The 23,992-nt window shown below is 47.9% G+C and overlaps 3 protein-coding genes across 9 annotated transcripts in view; 1 reads left to right on the top strand and 2 right to left on the bottom strand.

Moving 5' to 3' along the window:
• Positions 1 to 4,470: 4,470 nt before the first annotated feature.
• Ccdc116 (coiled-coil domain containing 116) lies at positions 4,471 to 9,989 on the bottom strand. Of its 2 annotated transcripts, none has more exons than XM_040751133.1 (5): positions 9,867 to 9,989; positions 9,199 to 9,371; positions 7,772 to 8,293; positions 7,077 to 7,670; positions 4,471 to 5,549 (listed from the first exon to the last, which is right to left on the bottom strand). In XM_040751133.1, the coding sequence occupies exons 2-5, from the start codon at positions 9,307 to 9,309 to the stop codon at positions 4,653 to 4,655; spliced, it is 2,124 nt and encodes a 707-aa protein (XP_040607067.1). In that variant the 5' UTR covers positions 9,310 to 9,371; positions 9,867 to 9,989; the 3' UTR covers positions 4,471 to 4,652. The 2 variants fall into 2 exon arrangements, with proteins under 2 accessions (XP_040607067.1, XP_040607066.1); XM_040751132.1 differs by lacking the exon at positions 9,867 to 9,989 and adding an exon at positions 9,604 to 9,851.
• Positions 9,990 to 10,123: 134 nt separating this feature from the next.
• On the top strand, positions 10,124 to 14,307 carry Ydjc (YdjC chitooligosaccharide deacetylase homolog). Of its 5 annotated transcripts, none has more exons than XM_040751137.1 (6): positions 10,124 to 10,223; positions 12,474 to 12,639; positions 12,728 to 12,887; positions 13,081 to 13,180; positions 13,267 to 13,444; positions 13,633 to 14,307. In XM_040751137.1, exons 2-6 carry the CDS (start codon positions 12,476 to 12,478, stop codon positions 14,000 to 14,002), a joined length of 972 nt encoding a protein of 323 aa, XP_040607071.1. In that variant the 5' UTR covers positions 10,124 to 10,223; positions 12,474 to 12,475; the 3' UTR covers positions 14,003 to 14,307. The 5 variants fall into 5 exon arrangements, with proteins under 5 accessions (XP_040607071.1, XP_040607068.1, XP_040607072.1 ...); XM_040751134.1 differs by lacking the exon at positions 10,124 to 10,223 and adding an exon at positions 10,720 to 10,828; XM_040751135.1 differs by lacking the exon at positions 10,124 to 10,223 and adding an exon at positions 11,269 to 11,681 and having other exon boundaries at positions 12,456 to 12,639.
• A 2,667-nt stretch (positions 14,308 to 16,974) lies between these two features.
• Ube2l3 (ubiquitin conjugating enzyme E2 L3) overlaps positions 16,975 to 23,992 on the bottom strand; it is a 41,650-nt gene continuing 34,632 nt past the window's right edge. For both annotated transcript variants that reach the window (XM_005077563.4, XM_013118757.3), the window contains one exon: positions 16,975 to 19,272. In XM_005077563.4, coding sequence (XP_005077620.1) covers positions 19,118 to 19,272 — 155 coding nt within the window. In that variant the 3' untranslated portion in view covers positions 16,975 to 19,117. The remainder of the gene's footprint in view (positions 19,273 to 23,992) is intronic.

Raw genomic sequence — 23,992 nt, forward strand, 5'->3', positions numbered from 1 at the left:
TTTTAGAAGATTGAAAAATTCATATTGAATTAAACTATCCAGAATTTTGCACTCAGAAAATAGAAAAGTCATTAATAACAACAACATGGTAATTCAGGTTTTGTGTGTAATTTTGAGGATTGAACTCAAGGCTTAGCCTATGGTAAACAAAAGACCTACTGATGAGCTATATCTACAACTCAATGTGGAGTTTTCACACTTAATGTTTGTTTTATTTTGGATTACATATGGGATAATGCACCTTATTCTATACTTGGAAGACCATGCCCTTAAATGATTTAGTGTATCCAAGATGCACTAAAAATGTCTTGTTGGAAATGTTAGTAGAGATATGAAATTTAGCATGTCTAAGACAGAATTATTGTCTCTTCCCTCAAACTACCCCCCCCTTCAGGTTTCCAAGGCTCAACAAAGGAAGCACTAAATACCAAGTGGTGGTGACACACACCTTTAATCCCTCAGGAGACAGAGGCAAGCATATCTCTAAGTTTGAGTCCAGCTTGATCTATAGAGTGAGTTCCAGGACAGCCAGGACTACACAGATAAATGTTTTTTTTGTTTTGTTTTGTTTTTTGTTTTTTTTTTTTTTTGGTTTTTCGAGACAGGGTTTCTCTATGGCTTTGGAGGCTGTCCTGGAACTCGCTCTGTAGACCAGGCTGGCCTCGAACTCACAGAGATCCACCTGCCTCTGCCTCCCGAGTGCTGGGATTAAAGGCGTGCGCCACCAATGCCCAGCCAGATAAATGTTTTGAAAAAAAAAGAAAAAAAAAGGAAACACCAATGATCAATTGCTCAAGACAAACTTGGAGGGTTGGCATACACACACACACACACACACACACACACACACACACACAAATAAATATAATAAAAATACGAAAACCTGAAACTTAGAATTCTGATTCCTGCTATTTGTTGGTTGATAGGTCAAATGTAGCCCAGGCTGGCCTTAATTTCCAGTAGCCAAAGGTAACCTTGAACTAGTGGTCCTCTTGCTTCCACCTCCTAAGTGCCAGGTATCATACTAACCACATAGCTGACTCCTCTTCTGTATCCACAAGAAAGGATGTCCAAAGTGAACTCTATGACATCTCTTCCAAGTGTCCCTTCACTGGTCTAATACAAACTATCCCATTCTTCTTCTAATTGATACCTACCATCACCTACTAATATATCTCCCTCCTTCTGCTATGCTGGCCCTTCACAGCATTTTCTACGTAGGAAAATGAAGAAAGCAGACATCGGCACCAGCTAAAAGCTGGGGGGCTGAAGTATAGTTCAGTTGGTAGAGTGACTAGCTAGCATGTATGAAGCCTTGAATTCAATCCCCAGAAACACAGTAAACACAGTCAGAGTGGTAGATGCTTGCAACTGGGGCACAAACAGATGGATCAAGAATCCAAAGCTATCTTTAGGTCCCTGATTCAAAAGAAGAGAAAAAGACATGGTTTTCTCCATTGAACTTAGGGTCAAAGATGGCAATTACATAGGCTCCATGACAGATAGAAAGAAGCAGGTTTCTAAGTAGGCTGTTTCAAAACTGCTAGGATCAAAATGGAGTCATTTTGCCAAACCCCTAAACAAAATTAAATGTAAATATGGGAGAGTGAGAAAAAGGGATCTTATGCATGCATGTCTGATGAGAATAATCTACAAAATACTGCAGACTTGCACAAAATGTCTCTGTGAGGACATCTGCCAGCAGCTGCTGCCACCAGAGACCCCTGAGGAACACTGCTCACTGCTTGCGTTCTTCTCCTTGTGCTCAGCTTTCGTTTATTTATTTGTTCATTTTTGGACAGGGTTTCTGTGTAGCCTTAGCTGTCCTAGAACTTGTTCTGTATTGCTCTCTGGCCTTGAATCCAGAGATCTGTCTGCCTTTGTTTCCTGAGTGCTGGGATTAAAGATTTGTACTACTAGGACTGGCCTCTGCTTTCTTGTTTTTTTTATTGGTATTGTTTTTTATTTTTGTTTTTTTATTCTTTTTTTCAAAACAGGATATCATTATATGGCCCTGGCTGCCCTGGAACTCTCTATGCAGACCAGGCTAGCCTCAAACTCCCAGAAATCTGCTTGGCCTCTACCTCCCAAGTGCTAGAATTAAAAGCATACACCATCACCATCAGGCTCACTTAGCTTTCTTATTCAACCCAGGACTACTTGGCCATGGACTGGTACTGTCTCCAGTAGACTGGTCCCTTCTACATCAATTAGGAATCAAGAAAATCCCCCCACAGAAATCCCCACAGGCCCATGAGATGGAGGCAGTTCCTCAACTGAAGTTCTGTTTTTTCAAATCAAACTGATAAAACAGATTAGCCATCACACTCCCTATTTAATCTCAGACTGGTACCATATTTACTATCAGTCCTTGCAGCCACAGATTATTGTTATAGAATCATTTTGTAATTTCCATTTATCCTTTTAAACTTCCTTTGCCTTAACTTCCTGTAAGACATTCAAACATGACTATACCAGCATATCCATTGAGAATATTTTTGGAGACTCTTTTTCTTTTAGGTAGACAGCTTAGACTCCAGAGCCTGGTGACATTTTGTAACTCCTCCTCCTCCTCCTCCTCCTCCTCCTCCTCCTCCTCCTCCTTCTTCTTCTTCTTCTTCTTCTTCTTCTTCTTCTTCTTCTTCTTCTTCTTCTTCTTCTTCTTCTTCTTCTTCTTCTTCTTCTTTCTTCTCCTCCCCTCCTCCTCCTCCTCCTCCTCCTCCTCCTCCTCTTCCTCCTCCTCCTTCTCCTCCTCCTCCTCCCCCTTCTGTTTTTCCAGACAGGGTTTCTCTGTGTAACTTTGGAGGCTGTCCTGGAACTCATATTGTAGTTCTGCTGATTAGTGTCAGAGTGTCTGCACAGAATCAAGTGGGGGAGAAATGGACACTTTGACTTTTGCTAACAGGGAGGAGAGGAACCCATACTTTTACGTGTGTTGACAGATATGCAGACAAGTCCCAAAATGAGAGACATTCATGACCACATTTGGAGACCCGCTGTGAACCCCTTCAGCAGTTGGCTGGACCTTGAGTTGCCTGTTGATTCACTCTGAACTGCTCAAACCGTCTTGAGAATCTGAACCTAGAGACAAACTATGATTGGAAGGTGGAGGGCATGGGAGCGGTCATGAACACAGCTGTGCAACTCCTCACAGAATGAGCTGGGGACTGTGGTGCAGGGGAGGCATGAGACAGAAACAGTTACAAAGCTGGGTGGTGGTGGCACACGCCTTTTATCTCAGCACTTGGGAGGCAGAGGCAGGCAGATCTCTGTGAGTTCGAGGCCAGCCTGGTCTACAACGTGAGATCCAGGACAGCCTCCAAAGCCACAGAGAAACCCTGTCTCGAAAAACCAAACAAACAAACAAACAATCAAAAAACAAAGAAAAGCACAATTCAGGGCTAGAAAGATGGCTCAGTGGTTAAGAGCTCTAGTTGCTCTTTCAGAGGACCTGGGTTCAATTCCTAGCACCCATATGGCAGACTACAACTGTCTATAACTGTAGTTTCAAGGGATCTGTTGTTCTCTTCTGGTGGGCAGACATACAATGTAGGCCAAAAAATCCATATACATAAAATAAGGAGAGAAAGAAAGAAATAAGAAAAGTAAAATTCGGGCTTGATGACTAAATCTAGAGAGGCTACATGCAAGAGAGACAGACCCTGTAGGGAGAGAGCCTGTCAACCTCAATGGCATGATAAATTATCACTGCCTTTGAAGTCACTTACATCTTCCAAAAGATGAGTGGAACATAGGCTAAAGGTACCATGTTTCTAACATTAGGTATTAGTGATTCCCAAAGGGGCTTCTCCCAGTCTCCCCAGAGATGTGTATCTCTGAGACTATGGAAGAGCAATGCTCTCTTTTTGGACTTGGGAATTGACAGTGGTAGTAGCTGGAAGCCATTGTTGTTTGAAAACCAAGCAGTTCTCAACCGGTGAGTCATGACCCTTTGGGGGATTGAATGACCCTTTCACAGGGGTTGCCTAAGACCATCTTAATATCAATATTTGCATTATGATTCATAACAGTAGCAAAATTACAAATATGAAATAGTAACAAAAATAATTTTATGATGGGGGTCATCACAGCATGAGGTGTAGGGCTATAGTATTAAGAAAGTTGAGAACCACGGTGCTAGAGTCTATACAGCCTGGGTATGTGGGGGTGGTCTGTCTATGCACCTATGGGGACGTCAATATGCAAACTGGGTCTTTGGTGATGGAGTTATTTGGGGGGTCACACACTCCTGTAAGTAACCATTCATCCATTTTCCTGTAAACCCAGTAAAATCATTGGTTCACCAAATTGGACCTTGGTGAAATTACTTTGGTGTGTCATTAGTGCCCTGTTTTGTATCCCAAAGAAAAGTTTGTGTAACATCAGGACTAGCTCACCCTGAAGGTGCTGTTCAAGGGTAGGCATGCAGGTACAATGAAAGATAACACACCAGGCAGGACCAGACAGCTGTGTCCATCAACATGTAATTTATTCCTATTTGTCTCTGGCTCCTTTGATAACATTAGCAGAATTCTTGTCGAGCACTCGGTTGTCTGAACCTTACTCAGGACAGGGCCTGCCTTGGGGGCCAGCTACTGGGATAGGGCAGGAGGAGGCAAGGACTAGAATACTCTGTGTGGCTTACAGGGGTCTCATGGGGAGCGATGGGGGCTCATTAAAGTGAACTCATTGATTAAGTCCTCCAATTCAGGCTCAGGCAGGCTACTGGGGGCGAGCTCATCCTCAGAGAGATCCTTGATTTCATCTTTCCCACTTCCTCTGTCCTCCTCCTCTTCCTCCTCCTTCTGGCCCTCCTCCTCATCCTCCTCCTCTTCCTCCTCCTCGTACTCGTACTCATACTCATCCTCCTCCTCCTCGTCCTCCTCGTCCTCCTCCTCCTCCTCACTGCCCTCACCCTCTTCGATATTTACTATTTCCTTGGACTTGAAGGATATGGAGCCCATACCAGCATCGGAGAGTGCAGACAGCTTGTGCTCTGAAGATCTCCTGGGCATCTGTTCCTGGCCCATACCAGGACCCCGAGGGCTGAGCAACTGGCGGATTGGCAACTCAGGTCGGAGGGAGAAGCGGGACTCTGTACTCTGGTCCTGATTGGTGTTACCAGTACGCTCTGGTTGCACAGAGTGGGATTCTCTGCTATGCAGAGAGGTGCCAACACGGGAGGCACTAGGTTGGGAGACTCCTGGCCTGGAGGCATGGCGTATGGCCTGCCGTGCCAACTCAGCTTCTTCCAACTTTCGCAGAAGGCAGGTCCAGTTGACGTCTGAGGACAGACGGATGTGGGTGCCCTTCACCTTCTTGAAGCCCAGAAAGATGTCCATGAGAACCTCAGTGATAGGAAAGGAGATGAAGCCAAGTTGCTTATTGAGGCTTTCCTCAAACTTGTACTTGCAAATAAGCAAAGAGACTGCCTGCTCAATCAAAAAGTTAGTGAGTTCCTCAAGCCAGGGGTTAGAGATGTGGGACAAGCTAGACACAGTTGAGATGGATGGCAGAGGCTTCTTCTTCGGAAACTTGGTGCTGGGACTCTGTGCAACAGGCAAGGAGGGAAAAGGAGATGTTTAGCTCGTGTTGCTGCCATCCCTCCTGCTGCCTGTGAAAGTGCATTGTTATACCCTCCCTGGCAGCGGTACCAATCCTCCCCATTACAGACAAGGAAGTCACACACAGAACACTGGAATACAGACCTGCCACACCTGCTCTGCCACAACATTCACTCCACATGCCTCACCTATCAGGTCTAGAGCAAAGCCTGCCAGCCTGACCAGCCTGTGCTCCTGCAAGCTTGTATGCAGAAGGAATTACATCTGAGCCCTGATGATGGTAGGTTCAGAGATGTCCAGGACCACCAAGGGTCGGACCACCTATGTCTTCATACACATTTCCTGATCAATGTCCCTTTTACTGACCAAAAAGACTAGAGAATCATAGCTGGATTAGGATAGCTTTGACCTAGCTCGACCCTAGAATACAGAGTGGTGCTCTTGGCCAAGGTTCCTGTCCATAAGAGACATGTGGGATAGCCTCTGAGATTCACGAACAAAACCAGGTGGTGGTAGTGCACGCCTTTAACCCCAGCACTTGATAGGCAGAGGCAGGGGAATCTCTGAGTTTATAGGCCAGTCTGGTCTACAGAGCAAGTTCCAGGACAGCCAGTGCTACACAGAGAAACCCTGTTTTGGGTAGTCCAAAGAATAACTTTTTTAAAATACCCAAATTGAGCCAGGCGTTGGTGGCGCACGCCTTTAATCCCAGCACTCGGGAGGCAGAGGTAGGCAGATCTCTGTGAGTTCGAGACCAGCCTGGTCTACAGAGCGAGTTCCAGGACAGCCTCCAAAGCCACAGAGAAACCCTGTCTCGAAAAACCAAAAAAAAAAAAAATACCCAAATTGTAGGCATGGTGATGCATGCCTATAATCCCAGCATTTGGGAAGGCAAGAATATAATGAATTTGAGAGAGCATCTTAGGCTACATGACACCCTGTCTCAGAAAAAAAATCGAAGGAAAAATAGCCTTTATTAATCTTTGACAGCCCCTGGGGAAATAGGTACACTAGGTGTCTTGATCCCAGCAGCTTGTATCTACCCCAGGAGGTTTCTGCAACGCAGGGCAAGAGATCTTGTCCTTGGGCATCAACCAGCAACAGTGGCTACTAGACGTGATGGGAAAAGGAGCCCTTTCCCTGCATGCGTCCCTCTAACACCTCCAGCCCTACTCTTGCAGTCACCTCTGGACACGGTGTAGTAGAGGGAGGGGAGAAGTTTTTTCCCGAAGAAAGGAATGGGGAGAACATAGGAATAGGGATATGGGGGGGAAGAGGGCTGTGGGAGGCAAGATGATGCTGGATAGGGCCCCTGAGATGGCCCTGGCAGGAGGCCACCTCCACTCTGATACCAGGGGCAGGCAGGGTGAGGTGCAGGCAATGACGAGGCTGAGATATCTGATTGGAGCTTGGGGCCAAAGTTGATTTCTGTAATTTGGGATCAGAGTAAGGGGACTCCTGCATGGCGTGGAATGGGGGGCTACGGACATTAGACACTTGTTCAGGTGTCACCTTGAGCCTGAATCTGGTAGCCATCTGGGCATTAGACATGGAGGGGGAATCCCGTCTGTCCTTGCTTTTCCTGGGAGATGTCTTAGGGCTGGAGGCTTTGGTGGGAGAATCATAAGGCTCCTCCCCATCCCTGCTTGTGGGTATTGATGCCTTCTGCAGAAGATCAGAGTCCCCAGGCAGCACTGGGGTGGGCTCTGAGGCAACAGGGAAGAGGGGAAAGCCATCATGGCGGCAGGCATGGCTGAGCTTGTCTACAGCCTGGCAGACTACACGCTGCAGGGCAGGAAAGAGGTGACGCTCAGCCAGGAAGTCCAGGGTACGATGGGGATCCCTGAGCGAACAATACGCGGGCAGGTTGAACGATGCCGGCTGGTTCAGCAGTGACTTTATCTCCTTGTTCAACTCTTCTTTGAGGAAAATCATCTCCTGTTCTCCAAGTCCCAACTCCGATGCTTCAGGGGTGACTGAGCTGGAGCCCAAAAGCCCAGAGAACCAAGACAGGGGCTGCTCCCGGGTCCACTGACTGCTGGTCTGGCTGCCCAGTGAGTCCCACAGCAGAGAATCCCTCCGGGAGCAGGACTGATTCAGGCCTTTCTGCAAAGAGAGAGGAAGGCTGAGGTGTCCAGCCAGGTCTAACCCTAACACTAAGCTCAGGCCCACCCTAGGCTAGCCTTAGCCATGGCAACAGATCTCACCCCTTTGTTCTCCAGTCGCAGTAGCCTCTTGAGGTTTTTCTCAAGCAGAAGTTTGTCCCTCATAGGTGGCAGTGAGCCTATGCCTCGGCCACCAGGGGCGCTGTCCTGGCTGTGGGAGTCAGACATGGAGCTGGAGCAAGATGGGTAATTGTTAGGGGGCCCAGCACACAGTGTGGGCCGAGGTCGGTGCCGATGCACACGGCTGACGTTGCGTCTGGCTCGAGCCCGCTGCCTGCCACTTGGCTCCTCCAGCGGGTCTTGTACATCTACCAGTGGCATTCCCCTCTCGGTCTTCGAGGCAGCTAAATGCTCTGTTGCCTTCTCCACCACTGTCTGCAAGCTGTCCAGTACCTGACCCTCTGTCAGGAAATCCAGAAAGCTGCCAAATGCCTGAGGGCGCTTAGGGTTTTGCTGCTGGCTCTGGTGCTCTGAGTATCGGTTCATTGATGGTAGGTGTGGCACATGTCCAGACTTGTAGGTTGGCCCCCTTTCAGACAACAGGTGCTTCTTGGGCAGCTGCATCTGAACAGACAGGCTTGTTATAGCAGGCAGGATGTTCTGCAAGGGTGGGGGCTATCTCTGGAGTGCCCCGAGGGTGCTATTGGGGGCTGGGTGGGTTTGAGCAATGGGAAAGACTTTTTCCTTTTTTAGGTTTGTTGGTGCTGGCGGTTGAACCCAGGATGTTGAACATGCTCTGAATTGCATTTCAAATTTTTGACCGTTTACTTGTGGGTGTGTGCATGTGTGGAGGTCAAAAGACAACCGGCTGTAACTGGTTCTCTCTTACTCATGTGGCTGTTGAGGATGGAACTCAGGCCATCAGTCTTGAGGCCAAGTGCCTTCACTCACCGAGCCATCTTACCAGCTCTAAACTACATTTAAAGTCAGGTAACTGTGGGTTTGAATCCCGGCTCTGCTACCTGCAGCCTGGGTGACATCACTCAGAGCAGTCCTTCTTCAGGACTTCTCTGCAAAGTACGGGTCTATTAAGGTTGACCTGAAGGTCCCCGATTCTATATTTCATATATGCTCAGCTTATCTGGAAACCTGAAAATGGAGATCTGTGTTCATGGTATGAAAGGGCAACTGTGAGTGCCATCTTCCCTCTCTGCCTCCTCCTGTCTCTAGCACAGATTTGCACTGTCTTCTCCACTGTGCTGCTCCCCTGACGACTTGAGTCTGCTTCTCCACCTTGAGTCCCCACACTGACTCCATGCGCCTTCTCAGGGCTCCTAGCCCACCCAAGTACTGCCTGGGGGTCAAGGAGAGTGAGGTGGGAAAGAATGATCAGGGCTCAGCAGGCAGACTTAAGGGAAGTCAAAGCTACAATAAGGGTGTCACCAGGTGACCCAGTGAGATCAACTGGAAATGAGAAAGCAATGGAAAGTGGCCCAGACACTATGGTTGGGTCAGCTGGACATACTTACCGGAGCCATGTAGGCGCTGTGACCACCCTCGTCATCAGCCAGATATCCTGAGTGGTGGTGGTGGTGGTGGTGGTGGTGGTGCTGGTGGTGGTGGTGCTGGTACCTTGCCATGATGTGGGTAAATTTGTCTTTTGCTTCCTTTCTCGGGTTCTACAGCACAGATGCAGACTCCTCTGAATAGGGTGGGGAGGGGAAGTAAAGGTAGATCTAGGCCTCCATGGGTCCCTCACTCCTGTACCCTATGTCCTTCAGACATCCCACCCTTCCCCTACTGGGACCCCCCCCAAACATCTGCGGACAGCCCCAAGTTGTTTCCTTCTGTTTGCAACTCTCTGGGACGGGGATGGGGGTGTCCAAACTTCCTTCTTTCAAACCCCAGGTGCCCTGAAGCCCCAACCTACTCACCAGAGTCTCCTCTGTGCTTCTTAGGGTTCGCTGGGTCAGTACCCTATTAAGAACTACCGCACAGTGCCCTGGAATCCCGCCCCCGCAGCCTCCCAGGATGCTCATTTACATACTTCGTTCTGATTGGCCAGAATCTGGGCTCTCGTTCATTATCGTCCCACAATGGTTGGGGTGGGGCCCACACTGGCTCCTCCCCAACCTGGCTGGATTTTTCTGTCAAGCCAGCTAAGCAGTGCTTGGGTATCTTTAGAGGTCTGACTTACTCCGCCAAGAGGTCTGAATCTGGGTCTTGTTTCTCTAATTCTCAGGGTGAAAGTCACAGCCTCCACTTATGACACAAACACCTTTCTCAGCTCATTTCCGGTGGCTGCACAGACTTGGACCTCCGACTCTGTTGGCTTCCTTCCAGGGTTTCTTTCCCTCATCCAGTGTAGACTAGCCAGCATCTTCCTTTTCAAGACTTTCTTTTTGGAAGCAGTGAAGAGTCCTGGTTTTCCACACAGACCTAGCTGCAGTTCCTGTCCCTGTTTGTTTGTTTGTTTGTTTTTTGGTTTTGGTTTTGCTGATATGATTCAGCCTCTCAACACCGTCTATAAACTGAGCTGAGCATCCTTCCACAGGTAAGTATTACATTATGCATATGTACATTGTTTTTTTGAGACAGAGTTTTTTTGTGTAGCCCTGGCTGTCCTAGAACTCACTCTGTAGACTGGACTGGTCTTGATTCGCCTGCCTCTGCCTCCTGAGCACTGGGATTAAAGGCGTTCAGCCCCATCACCCGGCTACATAAAATATTCTTTCAATACACATTGCACCTTATGGAAACTCCATATAAACTCACCTCTACCTTTTTCTTTCCCCCTTCATTCTAGAAGTTTGTCATTCCCAACAGATTCACAAGCCTGTCCCCCACTGTCACATTGTTTCTTTTTGTCTAACAGCTGGCATTTCCTTAGGACAGGAATCAAAGCAATGAGTCCTAATTTCTAATGACTCTGTTCCTGATACAATAGGTGCTTAGTAGTTTCCTCTTCTCCATCTGTGGTTTCATGGCCCAGGGCCCTCAAGGTTTCTGGCCTTTCCAAGAGCAGTCTCCCAAAGGGGCACAGTGGCTGGATGACACCTGATGGTTCAACAGTCACTATGACTGGACACAGCAGTGTTTACACCAGGAACTTGGCTGAAGGGTTCTCTGAAGCCTCCAACCCTTCCAAAGCATCATCAGGTACTGTTGACGATTAAACTGTACTCTTTCCCCTCTGCCTGTGATTCAGGGGGTCAGACAGGATGGAGGGAATGAGAACAGGTCAGACTTCAACATGTAGAGAAGTTCCTGCTCTATTTCTCCATCCGCTGTGGCTGTGAAACAGAAACAAAATTACCAATATCACAGGCTTGACCCAAGTAACACAGGAGAAACCAAGACAGGCTGATAGAGTGCTTGCCTAACATGTATGAAGTCTTGGGTTCAATTCCCAGCACTACACAAGCCAGACATGGTGGCACATACCAGTACTGAAGAGGTGAAAGCGAAAGGGTCAGAAGTTGCTTGAATGAGAGTGAGGTCAGCCATACATACAACTTTCAAAACAATATCAAGACAGCCACATTGCCGAGCCAACACTGGCTGTCACCATGGTGACTATTGGTAAGTCATGGGTAAGAAAGCTTCACTGGGCAAAGAGCAAAAGTGAGGTGTTGGAGGTAAAGGTTGCTGAAGCTCAAGGTGGAAATGGGCTAAGGCTTTCTGCAGTGTGGCCACCGGCTTGCACAACTGTTTTCTCATCATGTAGAGCTTTCACGTCCAGGCAGTGGTGGTGCAAGCCGAGGCGAGGCAGATGGAAGGCCAGCCTGGAATACAGAGTGAGTTCCAGGACATCCAGTGCCACACAGAGAAACCCTGTTTCAGGAAGAAAAAAAACAGAACTTGTACTAAGAAAAGGCCTCCCCTTAGAAACGGGAAAGAGCAAACTATTTGAAACAAATGTAAAACACCTAATAAGAAAGGGCTCATAGGCACTGCATAAAAACAAAAGCAACATTGCAAGAATGAAATAACCTGGCATCATCCCTGAGTGGTGGGTATTCCTTTTCTTTTGTTTTTTGTTTGTTTGTTTGTTTGGTTGGTTGGTTGGTTGGTTTTTCAAGACAGGGTTTCTCTGTATTGTTTTGGAGGTTGTTCTGGAACTTGCTCTGTAGACCAGGCTGGCCTCGAACTCACAGAGATCCGCCTGCTTCTGCCTCCCAAGCGCTGGATTTAAAGGCGTGCGCCACCAACACCCGGCGGGTGTTCCTTTTCATAGAGAAAATAATGGAAGGACAGTACACTGCCCAGAGATTTAGCAATGGTAAACACTGGGAAGAGTAAGGGGAATTTTTCTTGTGCATTTCTCTTGTTTTCAACATTTAAAAAATTACTTTTCAAAAATCAATTTTTTTTTGAGAGAGATAGTTCAGTGGTAAAGAGAGCTTATTGTTCTTGCAAAGGACTGGAGTTCGGGTCCTAGTATGTGTTCACATGGTGGATCACAACCATCTGTTAACTACAGTTCCAGAGGATCCTATACCCTAGTCTGGCCTCAGCAGAGGAGTGAGAGAATGAGAGGGGGAGGAGGTAGAGGAGAGAGTGAAGAGAGGGAGAGGAGGGGGAGAGGAGAAAGGGAGATGCAAAAATAAAAAAGGAAATTTGCATTGCAGTTGATCCGGGCGTTTACAGGACGCTCCGAGACCTCTCTAGGTGGCAAAAACAACAGCGGCGTGCAGTCGCATTAAGGCGTGTGCGTGGGGGTGGGACCTCGGCAGCGTTCAAGGGCGGGGTCTGGATGCTGCAGCCCATTCCCTCTGGTCTCCAGCCAGCGTTTGTTTGGCAGCCATGGCTTGGCCCCGTGTGCGGCTGGTTGTCACCGCTGATGACTTTGGTTACTGCCCGCGGCGCGATAAGGGCATCGTGGAGGCCTTCCTAGCAGGCACTGTGACCAGCGTGTCACTGCTGGTGAACGGCACAGCAGCAGAGAGCGCGGCCGAGCTGGCCCTCAGGTGAGGGCGGCCCCCTGCAGGACCCGGCGGGTTTGGGGGGCTGCCCGCTAGGTAGCAGCCAGTGCTGGCTCTCGCGCTCCTCCCGCAGGCACAGCATCCCCACGGGTCTCCACGCCAACCTGACTGAGGGCCGTCCTGTGGGTCCGGCCCGCCACAACGCCTCGTCGCTCCTCAGCCCGGAAGGCTTCTTTCTCGGGAAGATGGGATTTCGGGAGGCTTTAGCGGCTGGAGACGTTGCTTTGCCCCAGGTGCGGAGGCGTGGCTGCAGGAGGATACTCACCTAGATCCTCAAAGCACAGCCCAGAGGGTATCATGGAAGTCGTTGGGGCAAACGCGGACGCTGGATACGTTCACACACTGGAGCAGTCACACCGTGGCAGCAGACGGAGCTCGTCGTTTTGTGCCTGCTTCTAGAAGCTCAAGGTATCTGTGTCCCTCCAGGTGCGAGAGGAACTAGAAGCTCAACTCAGCCGCTTCCGGGAGTTGTTGGGCAGGTCCCCCACGCACGTGGACGGGCACCAGCACGTGCACGTGCTCCCAGGTACGTGGATGGAAGCGCCCAGGTTGGGAGGAGGCTTCTTTCCTGGGTTGGTGGGAGGTCGCTGCTGAACCCACCCCTCCAAGCAGGCGTGTGTCAGGTGTTTGCCGAGGCTCTACAGGCGTTCGGGGTGCGCTTCACACGGCTGCCAGTGGAACGCGGCGTAGGCAGCTGCGCGTGGCTGGAAGCGCCAGAGCGTGCCTTTGCCTGCACTGTGGAGCGCGACGCCCGGGCCGCCATGGGCCCCTTCTCCCGCCACGGTCTGCGGTGAGCACCGCCCTCCCCTCCCCTATCCAATCCTGCTGAGTTCCCGATGGTCCCAGTGCGTTCATTTGGCCAGATGTGACCTTTTCTCAGCCAAAAAAAGTTAGGAATTGACCTGCGTCCTGCTGATTGACCCTCTGCCTAGCCCTACCGGCCCACAGGTAACACCTCTGATACCCTGGCACTCACAGGTGGACCGATGCCTTTGTGGGCCTGAGCACTTGTGGTCGACATATGTCTGCTCACCGAGTCTTGGCATCACTGGCACGGGCCCTGGAAGATATCCCTGCTGACCGCGCGCTGACTGCTGAACTGATGGCACATCCGGGATACCCCAGTGTGCCTCCAGCGGGGGGCTGCGGTGAGGGCCCCGATGCTTTCTCTTGTTCTTGGGAGCGGCTGCATGAGCTGCACGTCCTCACGGCACCCACCCTCCGGGCTCGGCTGGCCCAGAATGGTGTGCAGCTCTGCGCCATAGACGACCTGAATTCCAAAAGGCCCGGGGAAGGTGTCCCCTGCGAGGCGGCTCTGGAGCCCTTCCTGGAGCCTTCCCCACCCTGACACCAAAGGCCAGCTACGAACTGCCTCTCTTGTGGAGGAAGGCCAGAGTTAAAGCTCTGGTCCAGCCTGGAACCAGGCCTTGGAGCAGGGGTCTGGCTTCCCAGAATGACAAGTCACTAGCCCTGTTCCCAGGTCCTCACCGGACCTCGAGGCTGACAGGCAGGTGACCTCGAGGCTGAGTCGGTGACATCTGAATTTAAGGCCTGTTGAATGAGCATTTGGTGCCAATTCATGTCGCAGTTACAACCTTTTGTTTAGTGGAGCAGTGGAGAGAGGTTGGTGTGTTAATAAAATAATGTCTTGCAGATTTGGCTTGTTTATAAAATGTCTAGGTATCCTTCTCAGAAATAAGATAGGGCATAGAGAACTCCTTTGAGGCTCAGACCAAGATAAGCAGTAATATCTTCGGTTTCTAATTTTGCTTATACTTACATATGGTTTTCTTTTTTTAAAAAAAGATGTACCAGTGTAATATTTTTTTAATTTAATTTTTATTTATTTGTATTGGTGTTTTGCCTGCATGTACATCTGTGTGAGGCTGTCAGATCTTGGAGTTACAGTTGTTAGCTGCCATGTGGGTGCTGCGAATTGAACCCAGGCCCTCTGGAATAATAGTCAGTGCTCTTAATCACTGAGCTCTCTCTCCAGTCCCCATGCTTACATGTTTTAAATCCTCTAGTTAAAAAATTTGCATGCACTTGTGTTGGGGGGTATGTGCATATCATGATTCATATACATTTTGTTTTCGAAATGGGGGTCTTAACACGTTGCTCAGACTGGCCTTTGACTCCAGGGCTCAAGGAATCCTCCTCCTCTCACTTGCTGGGACCAAAAGCACGCACCACTGTGCCCAGCAATGCTTACATTCCTCTTTTTTTAAAGGGAGGGGAACAAAAGATCCTCATTAGATTCCATTTTGGCTTAAAAGAGGTTATCTGAGGGGCAACAAGATGACTCAGTGTGTAAAAGTTCTCGGGTTTGATCCCTAGGACTGGTGGCAGGAAAAGAACCAACTTCCGAAAGTCGTCCCTCAGACTGCCACAACCCCACACACATACTATAGAAGTAATTTTAGTCATTTAAAGAGGGGGAGGAATATTATATGTAAGCCGCTTCAAAGAACAGACTGAAAGAGGCTCTGCAAGCTTGTAGGCATGTTTACATTTTTCCAGGGCAGGTAGTCTTCTGCAGAAACGAGAAACTGGGATTCTAGCTACATCTAATATATATGCATGTTCTGCAGGCAGGGAATATCTGGGAAAGGGGGGCCCACAGCCTTACATCACTTTGGCAGGTGGAATATCAATCACATGACTCCTTTTTTGGTTCTAGGTATTGAGCCTATAGTTTCACACATGCATGCTATGCAAAACAACTAGACTGTCTTGATATTAGATTGCCAAGGATGACATTGAACGGATATTCCTGCCTCCACTTCCCAATACTGGGATTACAACTGCATCACCACTCCCAGTTTACATGGTTTTTAGAATTAAGCTCAGAGTTTCGTGCATGCTGTGTAAACTTTCTATCAACTTAATGTCCTGTGCATCCACCACAAACTTACAAGTGAGGGCTGGTAGAGCAGTGCTTTGAACTTACCTGACATGGCCTACATCCATCCTGGAACTGGGGATCAGGGAAGCAAGCTCTTGCCTGCCTGATAAGACATTGTGGCTTTCTTTTTTTTTTTTTTTTTTTTTTTCTGAGACAGTGTTTCTCTGTATTGTTTTAGAGGCTGTCCTGGAACTCGCTCTGTAGACCAGGCTGGCCTCAAACTCACAGAGATCCGCCTGTTTCTGCCTCCCGAGCGCTGGGATTAAAGGCGTGCGCCACCACCGCCCAGCAACATTGTGGCTTTCTAAAGGGATCTGCTCCTCCTCCTCTTCCTCCTCCTCCCTTGACTGGCTTCAGTCTATTATAACCTTTCTGGACCTTGACTTGGGCAGGTTCAATAACCTGCCTGATCCAGAATATTGAGTTTGAATCCTCTGCTGTGTGCCACTCACCTCAGCTGACTCCCGTGCTGCGGGCACATACTCCGGTGGCGGCCTAGTACGGGGTGGCATGTTTCTAGGGACAGCTCCTAGGTATGGAGTGCTCAGGAAAAAGCTCTGCTGGCGTACTGCCCAGCCTACAAATGGCAAAGCACCCTGGAGGACGAGGGGGTTCTCTAGAGACCGCTTCCTTAGGTGGACCCAGGTAAGTGGTCTGTACTGTCTGCTTTCCCAGGACTGCTGTCGAGTCATCCAGGAAATGAGGTTTCCTAGGCATGGCCTGGGTTGGGCACCATGTTGCACTATGCTGTCTGAGGGTAGCATTGTTTGCTCACAGAGGATGTGGGCAGGGCAGGAAAAATCAAACTGACATCTCCCTAGACTAGACTGCAAAGGTGTGTGGGGACACATCTCTTAGGGCAAGAGGAAGTAAAAGGCCAGACAAAAGCTGAATGGCTTATAAGCCGCTTGTTCAGCAGTAAGGGACTATGGGCCTCAGCTACAGGAGTGGAAGTTTAATAGTCTGGACTCAGTGTGTATGGGACTTAGGAACTAAATACTTGAAGGGAAACAAGGTGCGGAGGGATAAGTGGCTAAGGATTGAGTTCAAGCCAGCAATGCTCCAATAAAAGGATGCCCCAGGGGGGTAGTCCCACAAAACCTGCAGTGAGTTTCCAGATGATTATAATACATACTCTTCAGTTCAAGTCATTGATCAAACAAGCCCCTTAACTTGTTCTCACCTTTGCTGAATGCAGTTCACATTTTCTTGGGGCTACAAGGATGGAAGTGACTTTCCCAGTGTTGACTGCCCCATCTACTTCTACCAGGCAAAACAGCCCCACCTAGATGCCTCTTTTAGAGGCTAGCAAGTGGAGAAGAGAGCAGAGGCCTAGACACTACTCCCTCTAGTCTCTAAGAACATAGGCCCCCAGCAATGTTCATCCCCAAAGGAAGAAACCCATACACCCAAACTAGTGTCTGAGAACATTTTTATTAAGGACAGAATGGGGTCACAGCATCTTAGAAAGCCTATTCTCTGCCATCGTGGAAAGAGCAGGACAAGACCTGGGCACTTCAAGGAACCAGGGGGATGTGAATTCCTGAGCCAACTTGTGTCAGGGGTGGGTGCTTGTCTGGCTGCTCCACAGATCTCCTCCTCTCCAGAGGAGCCAGCTCTTCACTTTGGAGCAGCCAGGGCTGTCTGCCAGCTTGCTCAAAGCCTGCTCCAGGGCAGAGCTGGAAAGAGCAAGGCATGCAAGCCCAGAGGGACACCACTGACTCCAAGCCAGGCCTCTGCTTCCAGGGCAGGCCATGGTTGTCGATACTGGGCTGAGAGTCCCTGAGAGGGGTGCTGGCGTGAGAGTACCCTCCCATAGTGAGCAGAGAGCAGTGAGGGGTAACAGGCAGGTAGAGCTAAGCAATGAGACAGTTGGACTATCTCTAAATTCAGAAAGGCAACAAGAACAAATGGTGGTTTGTTTGGACAACTTCTGACAGAATGTGGCATTTTATTACAAATCTGAATGTGAATGAAATAAAATCCATTGTCACTTTTCTGCCAATGAAGAGACAGACATAGAAACATAGGCCCAGTGCTCTGGCCATCCTGGGCACATGAAGTCTCCAGAAACCTGCCCCATGCATACCTAGAACTAAAGCATAGTTCATTTATGCACCACAGGAGCCAAACCCTTGGAAAACTAAATAGTGTTACACTGCCTGAGAGAACCTGTCTCACTTCTTTACAGGCGAAACCCAGAGCTGTTTTCCAAGTCTGTGAGCCCTAGGTAGCCCTGAAGTTAAAGAACTAAGGTTAAAGCAGAAAGCAAGATTTCTTGAGGCCATCTTCTCCACAGGATCTAGACCCCTAAGAGCAGAAGTGAGTTAGTGAACAAAAGCCATCAGGCCAACAGCTTCCTTGGGTGTCACTACTGCTTCAAGGACAGTCACTTGTCTTGAAAAGATATTAACATTCAAATCTTGACAAAGTTCATTTGATGATAAATTCTAAGGTCAAATTTTATTTCTACAAAAAAAAAGGCAATGAAAACAATATAAAACACATTGAAAGGATATTACTGAGTGAGCTTCAGTGGGGCTTGACTCTGGGAAGGCGGAGTCCAGAGGGAGGGAAGGCCATCCTGTTCCTGGGCTGCACAGCAGCTGCTCTGAGGAAGGGGCAGCTGGTTACAAAGCAGAAGCCACCAATGCTGATCCCACAAAGGGCAGAACATGCGGAGGGAGACAGTGGTGGTCTGCTGTGCAGAGGAGTGGGGGCTCCTTGGCACACCTCAGCAGAGCTCAGTGGTGGAGGAAGCTTGAGTTTTCAAGAATATTCTGGCTTTTGCTTTGCCTGTGATAACCAGGTCATCCACCACAGCTGCAGGGAGAGCTGCTGACCGGAGAGGTTCATCACACAAATGCACGGCGATGTCTACTGGCAGACCCTCCCACCAAGGTCAACACAAACCTGGTATTGCAGGGTTCTCTACAAAGTCCCGGCACAGCCTGACCACGGGTACGGAGCATGGAGTCTGCCCCTTAAGACTGTTACTGTGGAATCACTTTGCTAAGATTGTATGTAAAAGCAGCTTCCCTTTGCAAGGACATTCTATTTTGGGGGGAGGGGAGAGGGTATTGGTATTGTTTTATAATTTCTTAAAAGGACACTAATAAGGTGGCATGAGGAGGACTTGAGCTATCACCACAGGCAGTGTGGCACAGGAGAAGAGCTCCCAGTGCTGCTGCTTCTGTGGGAAGTGAAAGGACAGAGGGCAAAGAAAACAGGAACCACAACTTTTTTTAAGTCTTCTGGGCTAACTGTAACTCTGAGTGAATCTGGGCAAGAGAAGAAATGCCATTCTTTTGGAGTAGACTAAAGCAGTGATTTTTAAAACAAAGCAAGCAAAACTAGAACATGTGAATTTTTTAATCCTTCTTTACAGGTTACCTAGACCACTTTTGATTAAGAAAACTGTAGAAAGTTAGTAACTGCCACAAGCGGACGCCAGATGGTGGCACGTGTCAATTTTCCACAGAGTCCTGCTTTGCGGGGTATTTGGATGCACTGCTCGGGGGCTCTGCTCAAACTTGCTGGAATCACTCATGGCAGATTTTAGTCCACAGGTCGTTTTTCCCCATATTTCTTTGTAAACTCTTCAGCATTCTTACAGAATTTTTTACGGTCCTTAGAGTATTCTTCAGCTAGGTCAGCTCGGAGTGGGTGCTCAGGCTGGGGGTCGTTCACCAGTGCTATGAGGGACTGGATTACTGCCAAAAGAAGGACAAAGCACTGTGGTTAAAACAGACTGAGAAATAGCAAACTTCAGGAAAGAAACTGCAACCCCTGCACAGACTCAAACGCTGGTTGCTTGCTCTTTCCAATCTGTATCAAAGAATGACCTCGATCGGGTTCCTGGCCTTGCTGAGTGTTGGGATACAGCCCAGTGCCACTCTGTCTGGTGTTCTCGAGTCAGGGCTTTCTGAATGCAAGGCTACATCCCATGCCCATGAGCGTTAAAGACAGAGCGGCCTTCTGTTTATTCTGACCACCAGAACTCAACCCATCTCTTCTGCAATCAGGAGAGAGACACATGACAGCGAGCAAACAGCTGACTGATCCCCAGCCTTAGAGAAGTCTTCCAGCCATTGTGGAATGTACATTTTACTGGTAAGCTGTCCTATGTTGTTTTGAACTGAGAGCTGGCTCTGGAAGAAGGGTTGCCTGCTCCTCCAATTTCAGAACCAAACATAATCATGTCAAGTGTTCTCCAAGGTCTTCTATCTAAGGATATACCACAGTACTCATGACAGGGTACAAGAACAGCAAAACAGCCTAAGAGTAAACATACTGTGCCCTTGAGAACAGCTAGTAGATGAACAATTTCCAATACAAGTTACTACTGTCTATCTCATGATGTAAAACTCAGCCATGGAAAGCTCAATTAGGAACTCAGCTGACATCTCCACTTCCTCGACAGCTTCTGTTATAAGCACCTGATTTGGTGCTTTCTCTATCTGCTACTTGTTCTTTTATCTGGAAGTCTCACCTGAGGAGACTGTTTTGCCTGGGACTCTCTCTTGCAGATGCCAACTGGCTGCCTTTAAAGACAGACCAGACCAATGGCTCTGACATCTGACAGTAAAGTTGACTAGACAAAAGGGTGTACTGTGCCACACTGCCCCCAAACCCACCAGGACCAATGAAGATGCACTGGAGAGGCAGGCAGGAAAGATACAGAAGTGAAGAAGGTTTTGGGGGACACTGCAGGGGTGAAGGGAGGACACAGGGGGACCTGGGAAGTGAGTTGAATTGGGGTGTATGATATGAATTTCACAAAGAGTCAATAAAGAGATGTTTAAAAAAGGATCTCGCCCTAATGTAGATGCCCTGATGATTCCAGACAGGGTTTCACTATGCAGCAGTGGCTGACCTGGAACTCACTAAATAAACCAGGCTGGCCTTGAATGTACAGAGAGATCCCCCTGCTTCTGCCTCTCAAATTCTCGGACTAAAAGTAAGTACCTCCTACCCAGCACTATTTATTCTTTTACTCTGGCTTGCTGTATACTTAATAAATTCACTCATTCAAAACTGAAAATATGGCTAGTATAGATCATTTTCTGGACAGTCCAGAATATCTGGACCTCCTGGCCCTTGTCAACCCCATTCTTCTGTGCTCTGGAGACAGTGGGCCATCCACATCTGTATGTATCTGTCTATAGGGTCACCTCTGCAGGCAGTTGTGGGTGGTAGGTCGCAACTCTGGTCTGGTGCTCAGTTAGGGCACTTCTTTTTTTTTTTTTTTTTTTGGTTTTACGAGACAAGGTCCAGCCTGGCCTCGAACTCACAGAGATCCGCCCGCCTCTGCCTCCCGAGTGCTGGGATTCAAGGCGTGCACCACCACCGCCCGGCCAGTTAGGGCACTTCTAAGCCCAAGAAAGAAAAAAGCATATTGTGAAGCTGTACCTGTCTGTGAGCAATGAGCCCATCTTAGAGGAACTGCAGGAAGATAAGATTTACCACAAAAAGTGCTGTATCGACTGAGAAATCACAAAGCACACAAATTCCCAAATTCATAATCTTTAGATGTGGTGGCTTCACAGCTGAAATTATCACTTAAAAGCATGTAACAGCTGGGTGGTGACACATGCCTTTAATCCCAGCACTCAGGAGGCAGAGACAGGTGGATCTCTGTGAGTTCAAAGTCAGTCTGGTTTACAGAGTGGCGAGTTCTAGGACAGGCCCCAAAGATACAGAAAAACCCTGCCTCAAAGGAAAAACAAAAACACTACATGACAAGAAGATCCTTAGCTTGGGGCCAGCCTGGACTACATAGCCAGAATCCATAAACTATAGACAGGATCACATTACCATGTTGTCTCTTTGTTTATAAGTAACGGTTTCATACAGTATACTATTTTAAAAGTTTATATATCTTCTACCATAAATGCATGCTTTATTATTTTTGTGTGGCTATCACAGTATGTCACTGTACAGAAATACCAGTTATTTATTTAGTGTCAACTTGACACGCAGACCAGGGTCATCTGAGAAGATGCCTCCATCAGACTAGCTTGTAGGCAAGTGTGCAGAGCATTTCCTGATTAGTGGCTGGTGTTTAATGGCAGACAGCTGTAGGTGGCAGGTGGGTGATATGGGAGTGTGCAGCTCCCTCTGGGCTGGGCCACTTCTGAGCAGCTCGTGCTGGGATCTCTCAGAAAGCAAGCTGAACATGCCATAAGGAGCAAGCCAGTAAGCAGTACTCTTCCATGGTCTCTACTCCAATTCTTTTTACTTTTTGAAACTATTTCTCTGTGTAGGCCTGGCTGTCTTGGAACTCAGAAATTCACCTGCTTCTGCCTCTAGAGTGCTGGGACTAAAGGTGTAAGCTACCACCCCTGACTTCTGCTTCAGGTTCCTGCTCTGACTTCCCTTCATTTTGGATTGATTATGAGCTGTAAGCTGAAATAAACCCTTTCCAGTAGGGCAGTGGTGGCTCTCTGTGAGTTTGAGGCCAGCTTGGTCTACTGAGCGAGTTCCAGGTCAGCCTCCAAAGAAACTCTGACTTGAAAAAAATAAAAATAAAAAAATAAAATAAAAATCAAAATAAAAACAAAACCAAAAAACCCTTTCCTCCCCAAGTTGCTTTTGGTCAGATGTCTTTGTACCAGCAATAGAAAGCAGAATAGACAGACACACACACACATACTCTCTCATCCATCCATCCATTTATTTGAATTGCTTCTCCTTTGTGCCTAGTATGGACAAATCTACAACGAACATTAATACAAGTGTTTCAGGGCAGAGAGGTACTCGATTGGCAGATAAAAGCTCTTGCTTCCAAGCTTAATCCCTGGCATTCATATGGATAAGGAGGGAGCTGACTTCCTCAAGTTCTACTCTTGACCTCCATATACATGCTGTGACATGCACTCATGAACACATATATAAACACATGAATATAATTAAAAAGATGTTTGTGTGGATCCATGCTTTCGGTTTTTCCCATGCTTTCATTTTTGGGAGGCACATACAACTAAGAGTTGACATGCTGGATCACAGGAGCACTTTTTTTCCATTGCTTAATTTGTGTGTGTTTTAAGTGTCAGAATGCACACATTTGTGCAGGTGACCTCAGGGGCCAGAAGAGGGCATCAGATCCCTAGAGCTGCAGAGAAACAGATGGCTGTCAACCACTCAATGTGACTGCAGGGAATGGAACTCAAGAACTAAGGACATTTTAACTTACAAGTCTTAAGTTTTTTCTTTTAAAAAAAGATTTATCTTTATTTTATGTGTATGAGTACATGTATGTCTGAGCACTGTGTGTATACAGTGTTCATGGATGTCACAGAGGGCACTGGATCTCTTACAACTTTAAAGATGGTTGCTAGCCACCATATATATATGCTGGGAATCAAAGCACAGCGTTGAGCCATCTCTCTATCCCCCAACCATATCATTTTTTTCCATATCTATCTAATAAAACATGACTTTGAGGGACTAGAAAATCTGGGTTCCATTCCCAGAACCCACATGGCAGCTCACAACTGTCAGGAGATCTAATTTCAGGGGATCCAACACCCCCTAGATACCAGGCATGCACAAGGTACACAGATATACATAAGGTAAAACACCCATACACATAAAATGATAACACTAACAACCTTAAGGCTCAAAACAGAAAAACCCTAACAAAGTCTAGAGATCACAAAAGGCCATATAGTGGATGACTGACATGAGCTAGAGCCTGTTACTTTAAAAAGATCAAAGAATGTGAAACTAGATCTGAAAGGAGTCATTGATGGAAAGCTCCTAAGGACACAGGCAGAAGAAAAATGACAATTCAATGCCATTAAGAAACAAGTTCATAGTCGGGCAGTGGTGGCACACATTTAATTCCAGCACTCGTGAGGCAGAGGCAGGCGGATCCCTGAGTTCAAGGCCAGCCTGGTCTACAGAGCAAGTGCCAGGAGAGGCTCCAAAGTTACCCACAGAAACCTTCTCAAAAAAAAAAAAAAAAAAAACAAGTTCACTTCACAACTTTAGAACTACAGCAGACCGCCGGGCGATGGTGGCCCACGCCTTTAATCCCAGCACTCGGGAGGCAGAGGCAGGCGGATCTCTGTGAGTTGGAGGCCAGCCTGGTCTACAAAGTGAGTTCCAGGACAGCATCCAAAGCCACAGAGAAACCCCATCTCGAAAAACCCAAAAAAAAAAAAAAAAAAAAAACCAAACAAGAACTACAGCAGAACTGTAAGACATCAAAAAAGAAAGATGACATATATAGGTTGATGGTGTCTAGAAAGCAGTCAGAAGTCAGTAAATAGGACCAGAAATACAAAGGCAATGAACACAACAGCATCTGCCATGTGGCCACAACAGTGTCATATACATAAGTATGTAGAGAGACTGGACAGAGGGCCCTCCAGAGGACCCACGCTCCTTAGTGCTCACAATGACACCTCACAAGCATTTGTTAACTTC

The sequence above is a fragment of the Mesocricetus auratus genome, unplaced genomic scaffold (genome assembly GCF_017639785.1).
Source record: "Mesocricetus auratus isolate SY011 unplaced genomic scaffold, BCM_Maur_2.0 Super-Scaffold_100008, whole genome shotgun sequence".
Classification (NCBI taxonomy): domain Eukaryota; kingdom Metazoa; phylum Chordata; class Mammalia; order Rodentia; family Cricetidae; genus Mesocricetus; species Mesocricetus auratus.

Bases quoted from the DNA above. Each gene is read 5' to 3' on its own strand.
- Ydjc (XM_040751134.1), top strand. From the start codon at position 10,720: ATGACACCTGATGGTTCAACAGTCACTATGACTGGACACAGCAGTGTT. The intron at 10,829-12,473 runs GTACTGTTGACG...TTTGTTTGGCAG, and splicing joins CCCTTCCAAAGCATCATCAG to CCATGGCTTGGCCCCGTGTG. The intron at 12,640-12,727 runs GTGAGGGCGGCC...CTCCTCCCGCAG, and splicing joins GCGGCCGAGCTGGCCCTCAG to GCACAGCATCCCCACGGGTC.
- Ccdc116 (XM_040751133.1), bottom strand. From the start codon at position 9,309: ATGGCAAGGTACCAGCACCACCACCACCAGCACCACCACCACCACCAC. The intron at 8,294-9,198 runs GTAAGTATGTCC...CTGTCTGTTCAG, and splicing joins ACAGCGCCTACATGGCTCCG to ATGCAGCTGCCCAAGAAGCA. The intron at 5,550-7,076 runs GTGACACCTGAA...CCTGTTGCACAG, and splicing joins CTACCAGATTCAGGCTCAAG to AGTCCCAGCACCAAGTTTCC.